A 24,706-nucleotide genomic window follows, 5' to 3' on the forward strand; every position below is an offset into this window, starting at 1 on the left:
CCTCCCAGGCACCCCCCATCACCCCCAGACATCCCCCTGTCCCCCAACCTCTCCAAACAGCACTGAGGTTCCTCTCACCACCCCTGTCCCCAAATCCCCCCCCCCAGACTCAGCCTTTCAGGTGTGTCCCTTCAGCTCGCCATCCCCACACACATCCCCTGAGCTCTCCTTCCTCACTGCTGTCCCCCAAGCACTGCAGGCGGGCGGAGGTGGGGACCCCCATCCCTGGCAGGTGGCTGTCCCGGCCCCGTTGGCTCCCATTGGGTTTGGTGCTGTTCACCATCCCTGGAGATCCCCACAGCCACAGACGGGGCTCTGCTCAGCCCAGTCTGCCGGGGGTATCCCTGTCCACAGTGAGGGCGTCCCACCCACACTGGGTGGGCGTAAAGAACCCCCCCCCTTTCAACCCGAGCCCTTCCACAGTCCTGTGCTGATGCTTTGGCCTCGGGTCGCTCCCAAAGCCCACGGTCGTTTCTGGATGGTACAGCAGCAGCACTCGGTGTCCCCACCGGCGGCACAGAGCCGCCCCCACCCCCCCCCCGCCCCCCGCCCCCCCCCCGGCTGTGCAGTCAGGCCGCAGCCGCTTCCTGGCGTTGCGCACAGCTCCTTACCAACCCAACGTTAGGAAAGAGCTTCTGCTTTCAGTGCCGGGAAGCTCCGCTGCCGCCGGAAGGGTTCACCTCCTTCGGCTCCTTCTGCTCGGACGGCTCCGGTGATGTTCAGGAGGGAGGAGAGCTCATAGGGCAGCGTCCGTGGATGGGAGATGGTGAGTGCGAGCTGCGCCGGGACGCGTGCGGGATCGGGATGTGGGGGTGCGGGAGAAGCGGGCCCGACCCCCATCCACACATCCTCACGGCCGCACCGGGATGGGGTCAATCAGAGCTCCGGAGCTCCCTGAGCAGCTCCCGGGATCGGTGCACGAGCGGACAGCACCGGGTGGGGCTCAGATACTGCACAGAGGAGAAAGCATCGCGGTGCCACAGACGCCGCGCCGGTCGCTGTGACAGCGGTGCCGTACCCCGACGGGGCCACCGCGGGCAGTTCCGTGTCCCCGCACACAGAACAGCTCTGCCGGTCACAAACACCGGAACGGTTCACACCTAAAACCCCACGGCGCGCTCGGGGCACTGCAGAAATCCCCTTTTTCACCGTCGTTTCGCTGCCTTACGTATAGGGCGCAGGCAGTGTGCGCTGCTGAGGCCCCCGCGGGCTCTGCCGGGAACGAGGGGACACCTTCCCCTGTGTGACAGTCCGCATTTGGGCTCTCACGGCTGAAAATGTCGCGCCGGCTTCTCTGCGCTCCGGCCCTTCTGTTGTGAAAGAAAACAAAGTGATGCAATTGCAACCCGAACCGAAATCCCGAGAGGAGGAGAACTGCAGAGCCCGAGAAGCGGCGGGGCGGGCGGAGCAGAGCTGCGATGTCTGCTGTGCTGAGCCCAGGAGAGGGGAGGGGGGAAGGGGAGGGGGCCGGGGGGTGAGAAGGGATGGAGGGAAAAGACCACCTCTCCCCCTGCGTGAGTCTATCCGGGTCGGTGCCCGCGATCCCGGCGCCCGCAGCGATGCTCGTGGGACAGCCCCGCGCTGCGGCCGTGCGCCCCAGTTCTGTGCGCCCATCGCGGGGTGAGCAGCGCAGGAAACGCTCCGATCAGAAAAGTGGGGCAGATCCGCCGCCTCTCGGCCTCTTTTTTTTTTTTTTTTTTTTTTTTTTTTGTGGTTTTGTTTTGCTTTGTTTTGTTTTGTTTTTTGCACTCAGCGAAACGGGCTCCGGCAGCGCCGTCGGGGCTTTGCTGCGAGGGAGCGCTGCCGCTGCTCAGAGGTCGCGGTTCCCGGCCCGGCGCAGCAGAGCCGCGCTCCTTCGGGGCCGGATGGGGGCAGAGCGGTGCGCGTCCCCGCGGCATTGGGGTCCCCGGCGGCGGTGGGACGCGCCGGGCGGAACAGCTGCAGGGCCGCTCCGGGCAGACAGCGCTCCTCAGCGGGGCGGCTCGGGGAGGCACCGCCGCGTTCTCCGCGGGGCGCGGACTCCGTGATTCCTCCGTAACGGCAGAACCGGGGCTTCATCCCCGCAGGAGCTGCCGGAGGGGAAAGAGGCGGCGGGGCGACACCTGCGAGCAAAGCTGAAGGACGGCAGGAAACCTCCCGCAGGGGGCGGCCGGGCATGGGGTCCCCCCGCAGCTTTCCCCGCGACGGAGCCGGGACGGGCGCCCACGCCGGGCTCCAAAGGCGAACCGCCCCCCGCGCCCCCCGTCGCCGGGAGGGTGGGCGTCAGCGGAACCCCTCCGCCGCGCAGCAAAGCTCAGAGTGAGGGTCCCGGCTCCCGTCCGATGCCCGTTCCTCAGAGCCCGGAGTGGATGGCGCGGCTGAAGAAGGGCATCGCTCCCAGCGCCGCCGCTGCCAAGCCGGGAGGACGGGACGCGGCGGACAACAAGGGGGTCGGAGCCACCTCCCATCCCCCCCCGAGGAACCCACCCCCGCAGAAATGGCCGCTGCTCAAAGACACGGCCGCTCCGGCTCTCCCCGCCACAGGCGCAGCCGCTGCGGGTGGGATCCGGGGTTCGGGGCACCCCCCGCGCAGGAAGCCGCTGCCGCACGCCGCGGTGCTCGGAGCGAGGCCGGCAAAGCCCCGGCGGCCTCCGAGCGTGGATCTGCAGAAGTTCCATAAGGCTGCGCCCCCCGGGGAGCCCGGCCGCACTGCTGCGGGGCCATGGAGTGCTGCGCTGGGTACGGTGTGGGGATGGGGATGGGGATGGGTGGGGATGTGTGTGGGGTGGGTATGAGTATGGGGAGAGGATGGGGACGGGGTGGGAATGGGTACGGTATGGGGATGAGTACAGTGTGGGGATGGGTACAGGATGAGTGTGGGTATGGTGTGGGGTTGGAGCTGGGTATGGCATGGGGATGGGTATGAGATGGAGATGGGTACAGCGTGGGGATGGGTACAGCATGGGGATGGGTACAGCAAAGGGATGGGTGCAGGGATGAGATGGGTACAGAATGAGGGTGGGTATGGGATGGGGATGGGTTGGGGATGAGATGGGATGGGAATGAGGTGGGGAAGGGTTGAGGATAGTATGGCGTGGGGATAGGGATGGGTACAGTGTGGGATCAGGTACAGCACCGGGATGGGTATGGCACAGGGCTGAGTAGGGTGTGGGGATGTATATGAGTTGGAGATGGTACAGGGTGGAGATGGGTACAGGTTGGGTTAGGTATGGGATGGGAATGTGTACGGGATGGGAATGGGCATGGCGTGGGGCACAGGCAGAGCTCTGTCCGATGGGACCACACTGCCAGCTTGGTGTCTTCCTCCACCACGACGCAGGGCCCGGTGCCACGTGGGTGTCCTGGTGTCTGTTTGGCTCAGCCCCCGCTGTGCTCCACGGTGGCCTTCCAGAGCTGAGCACATTTGCTGCTTTCTAACAGCTTTAAGCTTCTTTCAAATCCTGTTTCTCCCTCAACTTCTCAAAGTTGATCCCACGATGTTTCCCTATTGCCCAGCTCACACCAGGGCTGTGGGCTGCAGTACAACCTCCTCCTTTCCTTGGGAGAGCCGCACACCCCCAGCTGCTTTCTGGTACCGCTCTTTGGGTGTGCTGCTCTTTGTCCCCCACCCCCCTCTGCTCCAGCACTGCCCTGGGGGTCCCTGAGCCCCGAGCTGAGCTGCAGACTCCAAAGAATCGCTCATTTCTCCCTTTGTCCCCCAGGTTACCCAACGCCATTCCCACCGCGGGATGCTCTGAGCACAGCGGGGTCAGTACTGAGGAGGCACTTTTATTCTGGGGGTCTCTGACTGAGTGGGAAGCACATGAGGAGGAATGGTGGGAGGGTGGGTCAGGGCCCCCCATTATGCACCCCTGGCGGTGCAGACATCGTCCTGGGCGGCTGCACAGCTCCCTGACGGCGCTCTGCTCCATCCCAGTGGTGAGGAGGAGATATACGACGACGTTGAGAGTGTTGAACTGCTCAGGAGAGACCGAAGCTTTCCGCCGCCCCCCGCATTCCGACCGCCAGCGCATCTCCACCCCAAAGGAGGTGGGGGAACAGCGGGTGGGTGTGGGGCAGGGGGGTCGGGGTGCCCTGAAGGATGGAGGGCAGCCAGTGAGGCCGGTGACATCAGCTTGGTCTCAGGGACGCAAATGGCACCTGAGGGACGTGGGCACCCTGGGGGCCATGGGAAGCGGTGCTCTCAGCCTCCACCACCCCGCGATGCCCTCTCCATGCTTGGTTTTACAGGGGGAGGTGCTGCTCAGACCCCCAGCACGGTTGCACTGCTGGTTGCTGCACAAAGGTAATGAGGGGGGTGAGCGCTTCCTGTGGGTCTGCTGAGACCCCCCTGGTGCTTTGTTGTTCGGTGATCTCCACTGGAGCTGCAATGAGAACCTGTCCACAGAGCCCCAGTGGCCCTGGGTGGGGGGGATGGGGAGGAGGAGGCACCTCTGGGTGCTGGGAGGAACCCGGGCAAGGGCAGCAGAGGGGGGCAGCGAGAGGGGGTGAGCCAAACCTTCCCACCACTCACAATGTCTCTGCAGAGGAGCTCAGAGCACCCGGAAGGTGAGGCCAATGACGCTCAAGGAATGCAAGAAGGAAGAGAAAGCGGACAGGGAGTTTCAGAAGAAATTCAAGGTGAGAAGCAAGGAGCAGTCGCTTTTCCCCCTGAACTCCCCCCTCCCTGTGCAGGGAGGATGCTGTGCAGAGGAGCTGTGTGCTCCAGGAGCAGGCGGTGCCCAGCAGGGCGCCCCATGGAGGCTCCCCCAGGACAGATCAACCCCACAGCGCTGTGCTTCGGAGCAGTGTGCTGTTCCCATGGAGGAAGCGGTTGGAGCTCAGCCAGCCTTCCTCTGCTCGTGTTTCAGTTCGAAGGGAACATCACCATCCTGACCCAAATGATGGTTGACCCTGCGGCGACGGAGAAGAGGGGTGGGGGGAAGAACCTTCCTCTGAGACGGGGTGAGATCCTCGATGTCATTCAGTTCACCAATAAGGAGCAGATCCTTTGCCGGAACAGCCAGCGGAGGTGTAAGTCAGCCACTGCCCCACACTCAGCATCGCCCCTGAGGGATCCCAGCTCCATTCCTGGAGCTGCTCTGCTCCCTCCCAGCCCCCCCTGGGGGTGCACAGCCCCACACACTTCTGGCTCTGTTGCAGACGGTTATGTGCCCCGGGCTGCGATGCTGCACCTGTGAGTATTCCTTCCCCAGCCCTTCTCCCAGCACCAACCTCCCCGGCCCAAATCCCCCCAGCCGTGGCAGTGACCGGTGGCCACAGGGAGGTGTGCCCCTTCTGGGGACAACCTGATGTCCCACCTCTGCGGAGGAGCTGCCCGGGGGGGGGGGACACGAAGGGCAGAGATGGGGCAGAGCAGCAGCAGAGCTGCCCCGTCGTGGTGGGGGCTGTGGAGGTCTGGACCACTCACAGCTTTTCCCCCACAGGGACACGGACATCTACGACGATGTTGATCTGTATGGTAGGTGTGAATAAAGCACTGCTGGTTCCATGCGCCCCAAGCAGAGCCCTCCATGTCCTTTGAGATGCCCCGAGACCCCACAGTGCCCCCACTGAGCACTCTGCAGCCCAAATGGGGACAGCTGTATCACTGCAGTGCTGATGAGTGAACGTCTGTTCCCACCGACAGAGTGACCGACCCAAAGCCACGGGAGCACCACCAGACCCCGAAGGTCGGAGCTCCGATGCTGGAGGGGCTGTGAGGGTCGGCCCTGCAGTGCAGAGGTTTCGGAGGGTCCTTCGGATGGAGCCCCGCGGCGCTTTGTTTGATCTGTGTGAAACACAGCACTGATTTGTGTGGTCCTATCTGTGTTTTTTGGTTATTTTTTTTTCCTGGGGTGGTTTTGCCCCAACGCAGCACTTCCACCGGTGTGGACGCGGGGTGGGGTGGGGATGCGCTCAGTGCCCAAACGTCACCTCCAGGTCTGGGCACAGATCCTTCTGGGCCGGGAACTGCGCTGGGAACGGAGCTCCATCCTGGTGCATGCGGCCCCACGGGGTGAGAGCAGCAGGGAAGGGTTAACCCCACTGCGCTCACCCGCAGAAAGCCAAGCCCAGATTAAGCGCTGCAGGACGTCACTTTCCATTACGGGAAGGGCTCCCGAGGCAGCTCCTGGTCTGGGATTACGGCTGGCACAGCGAGCGCTGCGATGTGCGCGGTGCGGAGCTGCTGCTGAGCGGGGCCATGTGGGAGCGCGCCCGCGCGGCGCTGCTGGGCTCACTGTCCATGGGCTCTGCACGCCTCTGGGTGCGGATTCGGGCCTTCTGGCACAGGAACGGCCTCCTGACACTGTCCATGCTGTCGGTGGCCACCGGCTGCCTGCTGGGCTTCCTGCTGCGGGCACTGGAGCTGACGGAGCTGGTAAGGATGGGGTGGGAGCGAGGGGAGCACGGAAGGGCTCAGCCCTGAATGCGGGGGCTCCTGCCTGAGAGAACAACCTCTCACAAATGGGTTTTCTTCTTATTTTGGCCCCGGAGCGGCAGGACAAATCCTGCATCCCTCTGTTGGGGACCTTGCTGGGCTGCAGGGGGGTGGGGGGGAAGGCAGCTGCTGCCCTGTGCCCTGGGTATGGATGCTCCATGCTTGGGGCCATCCCATGGCACAGGGCAGCAGTGCTGGTATCCCACAGCCACACTCCTCCACTGCCTGTGCAGGTGCTCAGCATCCAGGCGAGTCCCAGCACAAACCGTACCAGACTCCCAGGGGTCCCCTCCTGTTCCCAAAGGGCCATTAAATGTCACCGTGTTAAAATCACAGCGGTTTTAACTCAGCCCTGATCTGTGGGATGCACAGCTGCTGCCGGCACATCCCCGCATAACCTGCGAGGATTTGGCATTTGTCACTTCAATTACACCCTGCAGCATTACTGCCTGGAGCGAGGATGATCTGACTTAACTGAAGCGGGGTGTAATCCCACTGCACCCCAATGCACGTGGCCACGAAAGAGGCAGCATCCCACTGCCCCCGGTCCTGCCCCTACCCCAGGGTGCCTGACAAATCCACATGGCACTGGGGAAGGTTGGATGCAGGACGGATGGATGGATGGATGGATGGATGGACGGAGGGAGGGAGGGAGGGAAGGAGCCTCCAGAAGGATGTAAATGGAGGAAGGGATGGCAGAGGGACAGACAGACAGAGGGACAGACAGATGGTGGATGGGTGAGTGGGTGGAAGGATGGAAGGATGGGTGGATGGCAGGCGGGCACCCAGAGGTGTGGAGCAACAGAAGTGTGGCCATGGGGCTGTTCCCACAGGGGGATGTGCCTTTGGGATGGGGAATGGCCCCACACCGCTCCTCAGCTCCTGGCCGGATTTCCCCATGGGGTGGGATTTATTCCCCCCAGCAGCTCTGGTAGGGGATGGGCAGCAAAACCACACTGTCACACCGGGGAAACAAGCTCAAGTCTGGGTCCCACTGGGAAAAAGAGCAAATCTGCCTGATTTGAGCCCTTCACCCACAATCTGTGCACACCTCCCCATTGCCATCCCTCCCAACGCTCTGCTCCCTGCAGGAGAAGCAGTACTTCTCCTTTCCTGGAGAGCTGCTCATGAGGATGCTGAAGATGCTGATCCTGCCGCTGATCACCTCCAGGTGAGATACCATCTTCTGCATCTAAAGGACCATGAGACAGGACAGGCAGCTGCCTGAGTGTGGGTGCCAGGCCCTGGGCCCAGGGGTGGGAGCAGAGCTGGGGGTCACTTGGGGTTCTTTACCTCTTACACCTGCGGCACATGGGGGCTCCAATCAGGATCCCCAACACTGACCCCATGCAGTTTGGGAGCGGGTGCTGAGTATGGTGTTTCCTGGCGCAGCCTGATGTCCGGGCTGGCCACCATGGAGCCCAGGGCCTGTGGGAAGATGGGGGTGATCACCATCACCTATTACCTTTGGACCACTTTCATGGCGGTGACCATCGGGATCATCCTGGTAGTCAGCATCCACCCTGGTGTGGCCGCGCAGAAGGAGGACTACTCGGCAGGGAAGGTGGTGCTCAGCTCTGCCGACGCGCTGCTGGATTTGATCAGGTGTGTTGTGGGGTCTGGGAGCAGTGTGGGGGCTGCGGGCCACGACTTCCTGGGAATACTGCAGCACACCGGTCCTCCTCTCGGCCTCTTCTCCCACAAGATTGCCTCCAGCTCCCCAGCTCCCCCCCAGCTTTAACTTCCACACTACTGCTCTCTTCCAGGAACATGTTCCCTTCCAACTTGGTGGAAGCTTCCTTCCAGCAGGTGAGCAACCAGCCCCTGGCAGCCTGGCCTCCCTGCTCTGCAACACAACAGTTGGGCCCTGCTGTTGTGTGGTGGCTTCCCAGCCCCAGTTCCAGTCCCAGTCCTAGCCCCAGTCCCTATCCCAGCCCAGCCCCAGCCCCAATCCCAGCTCCAGTCCCAGCCCATTCCTGGTCCCACCATCATCCCTATCCAATCCCCATCCCATCCCTGTCTCCATCCCATCCTGATTCCATTCCTGTCCCTAACCCATTCCCCTCCCCATTCCCGTCCTGTCCCCAGTCCCACCCCCATTCCCATCCCATACCCATCCTAGTCCCAGTGTGGTCGGAGAGCAGGGCAGAGGGGTGTAGGCAGGAGGATGAGAGTGATGAGGTTTGGGCTGAAGAATATGGGGCAGAGATGGGCAGGGTGCAGGGAGAACAGCGAGCTCATGGCACCGGGAGTCTGTGGGGTGCCAGGACAGGGGTGGAGGGGCCCCTCTGTAGGGACCATAACATTTTCTCATCTCATCCTACACCAGGATCCAGCAGGGATCCACCTCAAATGCCAGCTGCTGTTTCCCTGCCCTGCTTCGCACTTCACCAGTGAACCTGCAGGGCCACTCACTGGAGCTTGCTGCCCACGGGACAGTAACTTCTGCTTTGCTTCTATCCCAGTATCGAACCGTTATTGTCCCAGTGGTGAAGTCTCCACGATTCCCAACAATCCCAGGGAAATCCCTCAGTTTTATTTACTTTGCACCGGATGAGGAAAACCCTGAAATCCACCGGCCCGTGTTTCTTGAGCTAACACCGTCTCCCGAAATGACGTACAGGACCCTGCCAGGGACCAGCAACGAGATGAACGTCCTTGGGATTGTCATCTTCTCCGCAACCATAGGTACCTGCAGGAGGAGAGGAGGGAGCTGGGGGGGAAAAGAGTAGGAGGCGATGGGATCAGCGTGGGGCGGATTATGGGGAGAGGTGAGGGCGAGGAGCTTGAGCTCAGCGTATCAGGAACCCGAGAGCCAATCCGAGGATTTGGGGTGGGGGCAGCGTGGTGAGGGCAGCACTGGGGGCACCGGGGGAGCTGTCAGAAAAAAAGCCAGTCCATCCCTCTCTAGCTTCCTCCATCCTCAGCCCAAGGGCACGTGGCACTGCACACTGGGTAGGTACTGCTCAGTAGCACAGGTCCATGTGTTGGGCTATAGGGCTTCTCCTGGGAAAGATGGGTGAGCGAGGAGCACCGCTGGTCAACGTGTGCCAGTGTCTGAACGAAGCCGTGATGAAAATCGTCTCCATGGCTGTCTGGTGAGTCGGGTCATCATCAGTTCTGCTCTTTCCTCACCCGCTTGCTGGTGCTGATGCCAGTCCTGCAGCCCCAAGTATCTGTTGTCTGCAATGGACTCAGTGCAGTACAGCTGCACCAAATACTGTAATCACTGCTGCACTGCTTAGTCTTCATGAGCACTTTCCCTTATTCTTGGTAGGTACTTCCCTTTCGGCATTGTGTTTCTCATTGCTGGGAAGATCCTGGAGATGGAAGACCCATCGGTTACAGGCCAGAAGCTGGGGCTGTATGCAATCACTGTGGTGTCGGGGCTGGCCATCCATGGACTCGTGCTCTTACCACTGCTCTTTATACTCATCACCAAGAAAAACCCCTATGCTTTCATTAAGGGGATACTACAAGCTTTGCTGATTGCCTTAGCTACATCTTCCAGGTATGAAAACATGGCTGAAATATGTGGGTACAGCCGGGACAGGATGTGGGTCACTTGTGGGGGATGTGGAGGCATGGAGGGCTGGCTGTGCGGCAGAAGAGATGCACTGCAGACATCAAGAAAGATAAAACATTAAAGGAGATCCCTCCAGGCAGCAGTGGGAAGTGGGATGCTCAGCACTGCCCCACTGTCACATCACCTTCACACCCGGTTCCAGCAGCCCCTGCATTACAGCTTCTGGTCTTGTGATGGGCAGAAGGAAGAGTGGCCATTCCCTGCTGGGACCCAGTGGGGATGGGGGGGGGGGGCTCTGGGTTATCCCACTGGCACTGCAGCCTTACTGCTCGGCCAATGGCGTGTGCTCCATGCGTCCTCCAGGTGCTGTAAGCCAAAGAGATGCATATGGCTTCTGTTGGTACAGCAACCCATATAACATTACTGCTTACGTTTCTACAGGACTTTCCTTTCTACAGTGCTTGCTCAGTAATTCCAAAGGCAGCACTGGTGATGCTGTGGCAAATGATGACTTAATGCTCCTTGCCCTGCAGCTCAGCGACCTTGCCCATCACCCTTAAGTGTCTTCTGGAAAACAACGGCATAGACCGGCGCGTGGCACGCTTCGTCCTTCCTGTTGGTGCCACCATCAACATGGATGGCACAGCACTGTATGAGGCAGTTGCTGCCATCTTCATCGCCCAGGTCAACGAGTACGACTTGGATTTGGGGCAGATCGTGACGATAAGGTACACACGCGCAGCAGCGGGCAGGGAGGTGTGGGCACTGCATCCCATCCCACTCTCCACCACTGGATGCACCCACGGATGAGCAGTCCACAGTGCTGGAACCTTCCAGAGCTCACCCTGGTCCATAGGGAACTTCCACACCACACTAATCCCACAGCCTTCTCTCCACAGCATAACAGCAACTGCAGCGAGCATTGGGGCGGCTGGCATCCCCCAGTCAGGACTCGTGACAATGGTGATCGTGCTGACCTCGGTGGGGCTGCCCACTGCTGACATCACACTCATCATCGCGGTGGACTGGGCCCTGTAAGTCCTTTCTGGGCACATGGTGTGTGTGTGCAGTGGGGACACACTGGGATTTCCCTCTAGTAGAGGAAATGGAGACTGACCTCAGAACAAGGCCAGAAGCCAAGCGTAAGCTTGTTCCTTTTCCTATTCTTTTCCCAAAATGCCCTATGATAACAACCAGCAAAAACTTCTTACCTGATTGTTCCTGTTTGGAGTGCCCATCGCTATCACTACTGCACACCACATCTTTGCCAGAGGTCACAAATAAGCTAAGAAAACAAAGCATGCATGTGTACTTGCAATAGATAGACAGGAAGGATCCGGGGTTGCCACCAAAGAGGTGGAAAAATGCCACTGCTTCTGACAAATGCATGACCTGCAGAATAAAACCATGCAGCAGCAAACGGGCACATCCAATAGGCAGCATGCATCTTATGAGCTGCATGTCATCAGAAGGGAAACGACACTGGCCTTCCTACACAGAGAGACAGTGCTTTCCAAGGACCGTCTTCAACCCACAGCACTCTTCCATTGGAGCAGCCGTTGTGCTGGTGGGTGAGGAGCAGGATGATCTCCAGACAAGAAGTATGGGAGCTCCATATCCCTCTGTGTGAGAACTGCTATCCCAGCAGTGGCAGGGACAGCAGTGCTGCATCCCACGTGCTGCAATGCCATACGGGACTGCTGGCTGCAGCCTCAGTGCTTCTCTCTTCCAGGGACCGATTTCGGACCATGACCAATGTCCTCGGGGACGCGCTGGCTGCTGGCATCATACAACATGTCTGTGAGAAGGACTTTGCCCCAAAGCCCCCAAAGGTATGTCCAGTTGGTTCTCTGGGAGCATGGGGCACTCTGAGGCCATGCAGACACAAAGAACGCGGTTGGTTAAGAAACTGAAACGGCATTTTCATCTTTTCTCACAGCAAGATACAGCGAGCGACACAGACAAGTTTCCTTCTGCAGAGCCCCCACTTCTGCATCCCAAAGACAACGTGATCCAGCTGCTTGAGGACACTCTGTTTGAGCAGATGGGAGTGCACTACAACATCTGCCAGGTGTAGGTTGCAGCACTCCCACCCCAGGACGGGACCTCGGTGCTAAAGCATTCCCAATGCCACGTACAGCTGCTCCGCAAGACAAAGGCCTTACCTGGGGCAGCAAACCCCTCTCTATCCTTTCTGCCCTGCTGCTTGGAGCTGAGGACACGACCGAACTGGCTGCCCTGCCTACAGCAGTTGGGGTTATGGCACAGCCCTGTCCCCTTTCAAAAGGCTGCTCAGGGGAGCGGGGAACAGCAACGAGGTGACGGCAGCAGAGGTGGAACTGAAGCTGTCATCTTATGGCAGCAGCCTCTATCTGCTGCCCAGGCTGCATGCCATAAGGTGTTAATAGTTATTTTTAAACCTTTTTATATATACTAATACATACCAATATATATTACATATTAATATATACATATACATGCATATCTTTTAGGTTCTCATCTGAAAAACAAAGTGTATCTTTTGCCCAGAGCCCAAAGCCAAAGCTGAGCAGAATGGATGCTGCCACAGTGATCAGCATGCTGCATCGGTTTATAAGCATTACCCCATTGCAGCTGTGCTCCTAAGTTCAAATTCCCATTCCAATGAAAGCCTTAAAACACAGCTCCCAAGGGCAGCCTTCTCCAGAAAAGCCTTTCATACACCTTATGTGTGCTGCTAGATGCATTTACCTCTTGCAACGTCACCACATCCCCCTCCTGCCCTGGGTTGTCATTACTGCCACAGCACGAGGCTGACGGAAGCAGCTTAAATCCATACCAACATCACTGAGTTCACTAAAAGGTGACACAACCCACAGGGAAATGAATTGAGCTATCCCTATTACTCATATGCAGGCAGACGAGATCAGCTAACAAGCTGATGAGCACTGGGGTAAGTCCAGCAGCAGCAGCAGAGTAATGCATCCAGTCCCAAAACGTCAGCACGGTGTTCTGCATTCAGAGTAACATGACTGCACCAGAAGTTGAGGGACAGGAAGTTTCCAGAAGTCATGAAAGCCACTGAGAATGGGCCCAAAGTCACTGAGCAGCACCAGGAGCAGCACTGTCCCCCCTCTGGGACTGTGGGTACGACACGTGGGAATGGGGTGAACTGAAGGATTCTGCTCAGCACACTGAAAACTACTTCAGCCTCAAAGACAGTGTGTACCATATCTTCATAAAGCTGGGAGAGCAACTGGGCAAAGGCACGGGGTTGTTATCTGAGCATTATTCTTGCTGAGAAAAATCACCAGGAGCTGCCTCTTTGCAATAAAACCCCCGTAGAAGCTACTTATGCCTTCTATGACTATTAACCCAAGGTGGCAGAAGCCCTTGGCTTTGTGGTACCTCCTGAAATTCGGGTAGAAAACCCAACCATTTGGCCGAATGAGCCTTGGTTGGGGAATGGGATGCCACCAGCGGGTTTGGTGAAGGGGAGGAGGTGACCCTAAGGATGACCCACCAAGGATTCTATGATTCTATGACCCGCATCAGGCACTCAGCTCACGCAGCTCTTGTTCATCACTGGTGTAAATGCAAAGCTAATGGCAGTGGCTGTGTTGGAAAGCAGTGTTTCAGAGCTGAGACTCCGCTCCATCAAACAGTGTTACTGTGCTCTCCATATCGGTTATACGCTGAGAAGCATCGCTCCTTTTGTGCGTGGAGATCACGGGCACTTGTTGGGACATTTGTAGATAGCCATCACAAGATGTTCTCAGTGAGCTTAGCCAACCCTTTAATTATTTTGTACGCTGAAAGGAGCAGAAAAGATGTTTCTCTGGAGCTTTGGATGTGGATGGTGGATTATAGCCATGTTCTGCCGTACGCAGTGAAGACTGTGGCTGGTGTTCGCAGCCCTCAGTCTGTGGCCGCATCAGAGAAAATGAGAAGCTCTAGAGGGAAATGAAATAAGGAAGTAAATGAAAAGAGGGGAAGGAGCAGACAGGTCCCTCCTCACTCTCACTACACGTTCACTCCCGAAAGGAGCAGTTCGGATAGATGGATGTGCTGCTAATTTAAAAATGTGGGTCACCCCGATGTTAGGGCAGATGGGAAAGAAAACACAGGGCTGGAGCAGTGCTCCCAGCCCAACCTTGCTGCTCCACTTACCTGCGGCCAGCTCACCTCAGAACCTGCCGCTCACTGTCCATCCACATGCAGAACCACAACCACGTGGTTATTTGGCCATCCTCCTCCACCACTTGGTCTCCAGAAGTTTGCAGTTGTCTGCAAAGCATTACCCCAAACCACGTTCTGGTGCTAGAATGTTAACAGCAACGTGATGCTCCCGTGTTTCAAGAACACTGCCTCGTCCTTGGGTGTTTTAAGTCCATTTCCGTTTCTCTCCCTAACACCATTTCCCAACTGCAGGTATTTGCTGTGACAGACCAAACACTGCTGGCACTTCCATCCCCGAGACGTCCAGTCATCCCTCCATTCAGAGCCAGGCACAATTCCCCCCGCTCTGCTCCCAATGGCAATCCAATGCCAATCCTCACCTTTGACTGTGAGTTTCTCCTGCCCATATGGTGGTGATCCCTCCTCTTCCCACATCCCATCATCTGTTCTTCATTGCTAATAGCTGTTCTTCAAGGATGTGGGCACCAATGCATGGTTCCTACACACGAAGGCTTCAGTGGGAAATAGAACACCGACACAGACACTTTGTGCGCAGCAATTCATTTGCTCATAACCACTTACAGAAGCAGGTCTATCTGCGTGTATTCCTTCAGGCCTTTGCTTTTCCAGCTAAGTACAAGCAATCCACGCATGGAGCCGTTAAGAATGTTTGTCCACCTACAAACTGAACGATGTCGGGCCTTAAGACCCCTTTGAACTCAAACCACACAATGTTTTGTAGCTGAGAATTTGCTCCATCAAACGGTGTTAGTGTGCTCTCTGTGGCAGTTGTTGTTTCCAAGGAAATAAATAGCAGGTATTACTTTCAGAGCGACTTGTGAATATGCATGACACAATCCAATAAAATGCAAACTCTGTCTCTGGTTGAAGCTGGTTTTTTTTTTTTGGAAAGTTTCCATACCCTTTTTTTTTTTTCCCAGTGTAACAGCAGATCAGTGTGGATTTCAAATGCACAGCATTGAAAACATTTTTATTTCAAAAAGGGGATACATCCCAGACCTGACAGCTGGGACAGAGCATGCCAAGCCCAACCAGAACTGCCTCATAGGAACAGATGAATTGAAGCCATCGTTACAGAGGAAATTCTGAGAACTTCAGTCCAACGATGAGCATCACAGGTCCTCAGCTGACTGCCACCATCCCTGCAGCCCTTCTAAGCTGAGGTCGAACATTTTGGCAGTTCTACAGAATGTTTCCTTCTGCAGTGTCCTCACTCCCACTCCAGTTTCATCTCCAGCTACAAAACCACTGAACTGCACTGGTGGTTCCTGGATTCTGAGCTCCCTTCCACACAGCCGGTGCAACGAAGCCCTGAGGGTGACACAGAAACAAGCCAATGCATCCAGGTTGTCAAGTCTCCACCAACATCCTTCCACTATGCTCCTACAACAAAGCACGTGGCAAGGCAGACTGCGGACTGCCAGATCCATCCTCCCTGATCCCCAGCCTCGTACATTCCCTACCCAAAGCACAAAGACCAGTGGGAGACACGGCACATATAAACAAACTGCATTGTTTATTATCTTCTTGTCTTCAATCCTGCATGCCATGAGACACCGTGAAGCACACTTGTTCGAACCACCACGTGGATTTTCCCACTGCTACAGCTCCCTCAGCAATTTCCAGTTGGGTCACCTCTTCAGAGAGGGGTTCTCCATCCATGTTACCACCGGTCAGAGCCGTGCACCCAATTCCTGAGCATGCACACCTGTCTGTGAGCTCCTCTGGATGACGTGCCCACGCTGTGCAAGAACACCAACACTTCTCACGCCTCCTGAGCACCCTTCCTGGCAGGAAGTTCAGAGCTACGGGTTCTCCCAGCAGCTTCCAGCTCAGGGTTTCATAGTGCATGTGATAGTTCAATGCAAAGAAAAGCTGAAGGTGCGTTCCTGAAAAGTAAGCGAACTGCTGTGTCCTCCCAGGTGAGAACCTCCTGCTTAGCTCTCCCCATTGCCATTTTTCTTATAGCACCTTCCACTTCCAGTACTTCTAATGATCAAAGACATCCACCAAACTAATGATATTATTTGTGGTAAACCCCTGTGACAACCTGTGACCCTTTTCTTTACCTCCACATTGTTAAATGTGCTATCCAACGCTTGGGTAACATTATTCCCTGCTGTCCCTCACTGGGACCAAGGATGGAGTCATCACAGTTCAGCACAGCACGCAGCCTTCGTTCCCTGACTTCAGCCTGAAAGCACTGCCTATAGAAACATGTTGCAGAATAGAGACAAGATGGATGAGGTTAAGGTTATGTGTGTCACATCTCCTATTATCCATACACCTATCACTGCCACTTTCTACTCACAACTTATCACCCATACTAATTAAAACAATTCTTCCTTGTTCTAATTATGCACAAACACCTCAAGACCACACTGCTCTTTCCTGCTTTGCATCTGCAATCATGGCCAGCTCTGTGCACTTACCCTTATTCTTGTCACCTCTGCTTTTGCAGAATACACTGTGTTCTCCCAGTGTGCCATCCTGCAGCACCATCACCCCTCCTCATCTCCTGCATCTTTTGTGGCTAACCTGCCCCCCAGCCACTCTCCCAACCACCTACTGGCTCCCCATGTCCTCTTATTTGAGCCTACAACACTTGATTACTTCGGGGTTTTTATTAGGATGGGAACTGCTAAGAATCCTCTCATTGTTCTTAAAAAAATAATGATAAAAATAAAGCAGTATGACAATGTGGTGTTTTAATGAGCCATTAAGCTTTCACACAGTTATGAGCACCAACAGCAGGAAGCTGCAGCTGCTGCAAGGAGCTTCTCCTTGGGCATCACCTAATCTTCCTCCTTTGGTTCCTGCAAGACAGTGCTTAGGAAGGGGTGACACCTTCAGTGCTAAGCAAAGGCAAAATGGAGGAGCTCTCCCACTCACTCAGCTTCCTCCTGCACAGCCCCCCCAACCCAGCACCCCCCTTTTGCTGCACCGAACCCCAGCAGCTGTGAGACCATCACTCAGCTGTGCTATACAGAACACGGGTTTCACAAACTTCAAGTTTTGCACATGATGTCAGGCTGCCTAAATTTCACTGATTCAATCCAGCCTGTCCTCTTCTCTTTCTCTTCCTTCCTTGGATGTGGCCTTAAGCGAATCAGCTTCACGTTGTTCCTTCTCCCCAGACCACAACGCACACTCACAGAGGAACTGGGAGATCGGAGGGGACAGCAGAGCTGCTCTGGTAAGCCCAGTACTCATTACATGGACACCAAGAGCTGAACTCAGACCCAATGTCCCTTCCCCATGGCCACCAGCAGCACCTGGGTGTCCATCCCAGAATCCAGGGATGGGGAGCAGGGCCAGTTGGGCACCCCAAACTATGGTGGTGTGCAAGGCCAATCTCTGCCACTCACAGATGTTCTTGAAGCTGAGCCATCTTCCTTCTTCCATTCCTGCAGTAAGAAAGGATGAGAGTATTAAAGCCCAGGAAATATTGTAATAGCAGGGAACAAAATAGAAAAGCTGGCCAAAAAGAAGCAAGCATCGTTTCCTAATTGCCAATTCTCAAAGAGGTGACAGACAGCATTCTGATCCCAGGGAGAAGCAAACGGGAAGAGCTCCCCAAAGAGCAGCGATGCTGTGTTACCAGATGATGCACGAGGTGGAGGTGTCTGAAGTTATTTTGAGAAGTTTTAGAGAAATGTGGATATTATGTTCTCTTAAAGCTCTGTCTCCTGCTTGTCAAATCATTGCACTGCTGTTACAAAATGCCCTCGTGACTCGAAAGCATGACAAAAGCTCAGATTTTTAAGGATATATCTTTGTATGAGTTTGTTGTATAAAAACCGAATATTTTGACTTCAAGTTTTCTGTTAAAAAAATGATGTACGTGATTCTGTGAGTTACCTTCACATTGTGTATGCATGTGGAACAGTGTATGTGTGCACACAGAGCACAGAACGCATCAATATATGCAACTGAGATAAATGCATGTTATAAATAAACCATCTATAACTACAACCCACGTACACTTTAACACATGCACACACACGTACGAAGACTCATCTCCTGACAGATACAAAACAGAGGGAACAACCTGAGACAAAGAGGTGTCAGGTAGGATATGTGATCACAAAAGCACTTCACCCCAATTTTACACTTCTGGTTGGGCCAAGACCAAACCTGTTTGCTTTCAGAGAAGCACGGGGACTGACTTACCAGAGCCAACATGAACTGCAGTGCCGTGCTGAGGTCTGGAGAGTGTGAGCACACACTCCTCCTGCAGCACATGAGCCGCAGCCCAGCACTGCTCACACCGACCCCACACTGCTCCCAAGCCAAACCGTTTCTGCTCTGCTCTCCGCTAGGATCTCTCTCTGCAGCATACACTGGGCTGAGCTTGGGAGCAGGATCTGTTCCAACACATTCAAACAGAAGTTGGGTTAAAGGATGTGTCAGAAGTCTGCTGGTTACTCAGAGAATGCACGAAGAGCCACAGCTATCTTTATGTGAATCAGTGAAGCTCTCTGTCAGCTCCTGGGTGGCCATGAGGAGCACTCCAACTGCAGCTCTGCAGAGAGAAGTCAATCAAGCCAGAAAAAATAACATTAACTGCATTATGTAATAGAGGTACTATTCAAATGGGGGGAAAAAAAAGACATTTTAAAGAGCAGGGTACCAATGAGACGGCAATCAGTGTCATCTATCACTGTTCTGGGAGATCTGGTGGTGACAGCAGAGAGGCACAGTACTATGAGCCGCCAGGAGCCGAGGGCACAGCCTGCAGCCAAGGGGAGAGCTGCAGGAAGGGAACCTCCATCCCGAGTTATCTCCACCTGAGGGTTAATGTGGCCAGACTAGCTTGGGATTTTTTTTCTTCTCTTTGTAAAAATGGCCATTTCTGACAGGGGGGACAAACCTGACAGGCACGTCTTGTGGCAAAACCTTCTGGTTGTCAGTGTGTTTTCTCTTATTGCTTCTCATGGAATTGGAAGATACAAAGGTTGCTGGTATGAACCAGGGCAAAGTGATCCCACTGGGGTAACGTCCTTTGGGAGGAATCACACTGAAGCTGCTGCAGTTCCTCTGCAAAGAAGCCAGGAAACGTCTAAAATTCTGTGCTGGGGATTATGCGCTCCTGTTTGCAACAGATATTGCACATCCTATAATCTGTTCGAGTGGCAGTAACCAAAAATACTGATTTTTGCTCTTTAAAATCTAGCAGGAAGAACAATTTCAATTGGGTAAGCACTGGGAGACCAGGCCATTCCTGTAGCAGCAAGAACTGGAAATGCAGCTCTGCAAAGCTCCAAGCCACCCTGGCAGCGCTACGTCTTCCATAGGATGGTTGGAATGAAAGGGAGGAGAGGGGCCATTCAGTTCCTACCCCAGGCAGGGACACCCCACTAGCTCAGGACACCCAGGCCACCCCTGGCCTCGGGCACCTCCAGGTATGGGGCACACGCAGCTCTGGGCAGGATAGCAGCAGGCCCCTCCAGCCTGGCAGCACAGCTCCACGAGCGCTTCGCACACCCCCACTGGGCCAACCTTTCCCAGATAAGAGCAACCAGGTCCTGTCCGACCTCGGGGATGGAAGAGCTCTGCATCTCAAGGGCTCCCTCTGAAAGTTGCAAGAAATACCAACCAACCAACCCTAAACTTCTGAGCAATGGGCTATAGCTGGGGGCTGGTTTGGTGTCGGTGCTCTTTTTAATTATTATTTTATTTAGTTTTTTAATCAACTGGGATAAGCGTCCTAATATGGAGAGAACAACTCTTCCTGAAAGGTAAGAAGGCAGCCCTGTGCCTTCTTCTAATTCCATCATTCTCATCGTGTGACGCGTAACAGAAGCTTTAGCGGAGTGAACTCAACCCGCCCAATTGCAAACACAACTCGTATTACTCTGAAAAGAACATCAGAATTCCAAATTGCACAAAGAAACCCCAATTCCTGCAGGAAAAGAACCAAAGAGGAACCATTAAGCAAAAGCTCAATACCGTTCCGCAATACATCAGCTTCCAGCACAGCTCCTCTAGGAACTCGACGGATATGGTATAACCAGTTAACAAAACCAGCATGGAACGTGTCGGCCAAAGAATAACAACAAAAAAAGATCTTTTTCATATTAAATTAGATTAAATTTTATATGAAAACAAGGGTAAGGGATCGAGGCTTCGTTTCCTTTAATTTTTAGAACACCATCAGAAAACAACGCTCCATCCACAGGGTTCTACAAAAGCGCTGCTGCGTTCAGCCCATCTTTCAACTGCTTCAATATGAGAATGCCAACTTTTCCAACCGCTTTCAAAGGAAAGAGATAAATACCGCAGAGTTCCCAAACACTGGAACTGAAGGACAGAAGCATGGGGTCGGTACATTTTTGCAACTCTTTCTAAGATACGTTTTTTACATACGTACTCTCAAAATAACACAATGGGATTCCACTTCGTTTCAGACATTTGGAAAGCAGTGTCATACTTTATTTAAAATAAACCCATGTAAAAACAAAGCGTAAATGAAAATGGTACCTGAAAAATAAATTATTTGATATAAAACAAACCAATAACTTAAAAACACACTAAATATACAAAATGTTTAACCGTGTACTGTACAGAACGGAAAACAATCGGTAAAACCTTCTGTCCCACAAACAGATTAATTTATAAACAAAAGATTACAGAAGATAAGGGAAATTAAACCAAGAAAAGGAGTACAGTGTGATTCATACTGGCGGATCAAGGTTTGTCCCGACTGGTTTCAAGTTCTTCCCAACGACCAACTGAGAACATTCGGCCACAGCGCCGAGACGTCGCCCCAACCCCCTTGGAAATAAGGAACAGGGAGGAGAAAGGCTCCGAACGCAGCGGCAGTTTCCCAAGGTCTCAAAGGTTTCCCAATGGCAGCCCTACTCCTACCCACCTCCCATGGCCAGCAGCAGCCGTTCCGTGGTGGAAATTCCACCCAAACAGAAAAACAGTTGGGGTCGAACGCTGCGCCGGGTCTGCGGCCGCGCTGGGAGCAGAAAGGCTGTGCTCAGATCTGCTATTTACTTCCACCACTTTCTTTTTAAAGTAGAAAACAGATTGGGTGCAATAACCGTGTAAGATGAGTGCCAAGCTTTTGGTTGTTGTAAGGATCCGCGTGGTGCTCAGCGCCAGCACTGGGAAGTGTGGAGCTACAGCAGAGGGCACAGAATGAGACGTGATTTGCTGCCAAATATCGATATTAAAGCACACAGGGTGATAAAACCACAAGGTGAGCAAAAAGGGAGCGGTGTTTTCCTGCGCCGGGTGTGAATTTGGTCCCTTCCCCACAGCGCTTCTGCCCTGAGCTTCAGTGCAAGGCGCCTCGTCCTGCACAGCACAGCACAGCACCCCTCCGGGCAGCGCTGGGACAAACACATCCATATGTACAAATATACATATATGAGCTCCAGCAGCTGAGCCGCGGGGACACCGTCAGTGGTTCACAAAAAGCCATGTGTTTAATAGGAAAAAAAAACCCACCCCCAAATCCTACCGGCTCTCAGAGGGCTTTGCTTCCCGGAGGACCTCGCTTCAATAAGCAGTTTGTTCTACCATTCAGCTGCTGCTTTGGGTAGAAAAGCTCACGAGGGGATGCTCTCAACAGTTGCTTTTTTTGTTTCTTAAGCACATACGTAATGATAAACTAAGCCAAAGAAAAACAGCTTCAGTTATTCCAGTTTAGAATACACTGGGGGGAAAAAAAAATCTTTCCTGAAATATGTGAAGAATCTTTGTTTTATTGATCTTACCCCAAACATGAAAATAAAATAACATGAAAACAACTATTTATGGACCCTAGGGCGCACTCGCTTCCGAAACAGCATCCGAAATCTGCATTACCTCTCCAGTTACTCCGTCACCTCCCTTGCAGCTGCAGACCCCTCCTGCTATTGGTGTAGGCATGCCCACTTTTAATTGCTTTGTACAAATGTGCCTTTGACACACTGTGCCTCTGCCAGGACGAGAGTGCTCCCACCCCGACAGCCACATGGCTCACCCCATCTCAGTGATCTGCATGGCTCACCCTATCTCATGCACCGCTCCGTGTTCTCTGGGGTCTGTGCTATCGCCACACAGAGGTTCTAAGGACACCTGCACCAGAGGGATACACAGTGCTACAACAGCTCCTGCTCCTTCCACCCTATGGGACAGACCTCCTGCCCAGCACAGGAAGGGGCTGGGGGCAGTGGGGGGTTCGGTTCCCCTCCCTCTACGCAGCAGAGTGCAGCACAGATACTGCAGAAAAGCAGTGCAGCTCAAAGGACAAAAACTCAGCACTTGAGCATACAGACACAGTCCAAAATGAAACCATGAGAAAACAACAGAACACTACGCTGCTTTGATTCTGCCCCTGGTCAGAGGTGCTATTTCTTCACCTGAAGGGGCTGTATTCGCCTTTGCCAGCTTGTATATGGCACACAGCAACACCGGAGCTCCCTGCTCTGCATTTGCTGTGCAATGACCCTCTCTGCAGATGGTGAACGGGATGTCTCTGCAGGGGCTGCACCCCATTCCTACAGGGGATCTGGGAAGCAAGTGTCGGGTACTGGGTGGGAATAAAAGCTCATTAATAAACCAACAGATCAGAAAAGACCGGCCTGAATGAAGCCTGCAAGAAAACTCTGCTAAAACTTTTTTTTTTTTTTTTTTTTTTAATTTTTGCAACCTAAAAAACCCCTGTATTTTGGTGGGTTGGTTTGTTTGTTAAGTTCTGCACAACGCAGCTCAAATCCAGAACACCTTCAGTGAAGTTTAGGGGTGGCTCCAAACCACCCTCGCGACAGCTCCGTACTCAGCACTGTCTCATTTTAGAGTGAAACCCCGCAGTCCCATTGAACAGAGCCCACCCTGCAGGGCTGGGGCAGTCCCAAACAGCGCAGCCATCTCCCAGCCCTCGGGGCTGCCAAGCACAGCTGGTGTTGAAAAAATAGAAGTGGAGAAATGGATGGATGCTGAGTAAGAGAAGGAGAGTGTTCCACATTCAGGGACCCGACACCCCACAAAACATCTCCTGGATGGTCTATCCAACCTAGTGCTTTAAAATCCCATTGTAACACCCTAACCCAGCAATAGGATGGGACTGCTGAGCAACGTGACCAGGCTCCAGTCTGATCCTTGTAAGACCTTGTGAGCCCAGAGACAGAAGGGTGACCTGAAAGGAACCACTACACCTCGAATGAAAGGATGAAAACTGCAGATAATCTTTTTTACCTTCAACTCCCTGCAAGTTATGAGGCCAAGACTGCTTTGGAAAGAGGTGAAATCAGGGGTCAGCCTGAAAGAACGGTGTGTAGATGACGTGGGAAGGACGCCCAGCTCTTCGCACCTTCCTGGTGCTTATAAACCAGTTTCCACTTCCAGCAGCTTCCTTCCACCCTTTACCAGTACAATGTGTAGGTTACTGTTTAGGACCAAAAGCATCATGAATACATAGGCTTAATTTCTTGAGCTCAGCTGCTAAAGCCAAACACCTATTGACTGTGAGAATGGCACAGCCAACAGACCAAGTGCTTCTTCCACCATCAGCTCTTGGTGTCATGGTGGGACACTTTTTTCCTCCTTTCCTAACTCAAGAGGCAATGCTTTGCTCAGCTAAACTGCCCAGTAACTGTTCTCAGAGCAACTACCAAAGGAGTCCGGGATCAGACATCTCTTAGGAGAAACTTCAATAGCACTACTGAAACAATATCCTGAATTTCCTTCTTATTTAGTAAAGAATAGGAGATGGGGAAAAAAGGAAGCAGTTGGATGACAGTGGTGCCAAAAAGCCTCCAAGAAAAGTTAAAGAGAACGGGGCTGCTGGTGAGCAACCAGTGGTGTGAAGAGCAGCATGCCTGTAATGGTTATGGATGCAAAGTCAGATTTGAGAAGTGTGGATCTCAGCATGAGATCCACTGATAAAGCAGCAGCTGCCATTTGGTTACAAAAATCTTACATGAAACAAGGCAAGAGAGAATCAGAGGAAACTGGAAACCATTTCAGGTTCACTCCAGTGGAACAGTGAAGTAGCAAGGCCACTAGGTGATGGGACACAGAAAGAAGACTGCTCTACACTACGCAACTGTAACGTGGGAGAAATCCCAACAGTGCTTCTAAACCTTTTCTTGTACACCAGAAAAGGTTTTGTTGAAGTGATAAATGGATGATAAACACAGAAACATCTGGAACAGATGATGGAAGAAACAGCCAGAAGTGGATGGCAGACAGCATGCTTGGGTATGGGAACTGCTCCAGCGCAGCCGCTATCTTACACAGCACCACTGCACCAAACTGGGCTTTCATACCCTGTACTGGAATTCTGTACCCCGTATGAGGCTTCTCAGAAGAGAGCAAGCAGGATGGGCAGGACTGGCAAGGCAGAACATGCTAAGGGCAAAACACCACTTAGTTCACGGCACACAATGGCAGTGGGAGGATGCTCGCTGTGCTGAGGCCTATCCATATTGCCAGAACTATCAGCAGCAGCAATTCCCAGGCAGTGCTGAGGGCAAGTACCAAAGCTGGGCAGTGAGTTCAGCTGCTCTCAGGCTGCAGTGTACAGAGATGAAGGTGTAGGTTTCCCAGGGTGATGGAAGACTGCTCGTCCTGCTGCAAGAAGG

The 24,706-nt window shown here is 54.1% G+C and overlaps 2 protein-coding genes across 4 annotated transcripts; both read left to right on the forward strand.

The window, feature by feature from the left end:
• Positions 1-643: 643 nt before the first annotated feature.
• PRAM1 (PML-RARA regulated adaptor molecule 1) lies at positions 644-5,805 on the forward strand. Of its 2 annotated transcripts, none has more exons than XM_004948674.5 (10): positions 644-766; positions 2,067-2,718; positions 3,702-3,747; positions 3,917-4,044; positions 4,231-4,285; positions 4,527-4,620; positions 4,851-5,013; positions 5,143-5,176; positions 5,427-5,461; positions 5,630-5,805. In XM_004948674.5, the coding sequence occupies exons 1-10, from the start codon at positions 764-766 to the stop codon at positions 5,632-5,634; spliced, it is 1,215 nt and encodes a 404-aa protein (XP_004948731.2). In that variant the 5' UTR covers positions 644-763; the 3' UTR covers positions 5,635-5,805. The 2 variants fall into 2 exon arrangements, with proteins under 2 accessions (XP_004948731.2, XP_004948730.3); XM_004948673.5 differs by having other exon boundaries at positions 3,917-4,029.
• Positions 5,806-5,942: 137 nt separating this feature from the next.
• LOC428322 (excitatory amino acid transporter 5-like) lies at positions 5,943-20,924 on the forward strand. Of its 2 annotated transcripts, XM_040653621.2 has the most exons (11): positions 5,943-6,361; positions 7,513-7,592; positions 7,814-8,026; positions 8,188-8,230; positions 8,887-9,109; positions 9,420-9,519; positions 9,699-9,932; positions 10,481-10,675; positions 10,847-10,981; positions 11,680-11,843; positions 11,927-20,924. In XM_040653621.2, exons 1-11 carry the CDS (start codon positions 6,185-6,187, stop codon positions 12,022-12,024), a joined length of 1,662 nt encoding a protein of 553 aa, XP_040509555.1. In that variant the 5' UTR covers positions 5,943-6,184; the 3' UTR covers positions 12,025-20,924. The 2 variants fall into 2 exon arrangements, with proteins under 2 accessions (XP_040509555.1, XP_040509554.1); XM_040653620.2 differs by having other exon boundaries at positions 5,943-7,592; positions 11,680-11,779; positions 11,887-20,924.
• Positions 20,925-24,706: the final 3,782 nt, after the last annotated feature.

This window comes from Gallus gallus, chromosome 28 (genome assembly GCF_016699485.2).
Source record: "Gallus gallus isolate bGalGal1 chromosome 28, bGalGal1.mat.broiler.GRCg7b, whole genome shotgun sequence".
Taxonomy (NCBI): Eukaryota; Metazoa; Chordata; class Aves; order Galliformes; family Phasianidae; genus Gallus; species Gallus gallus.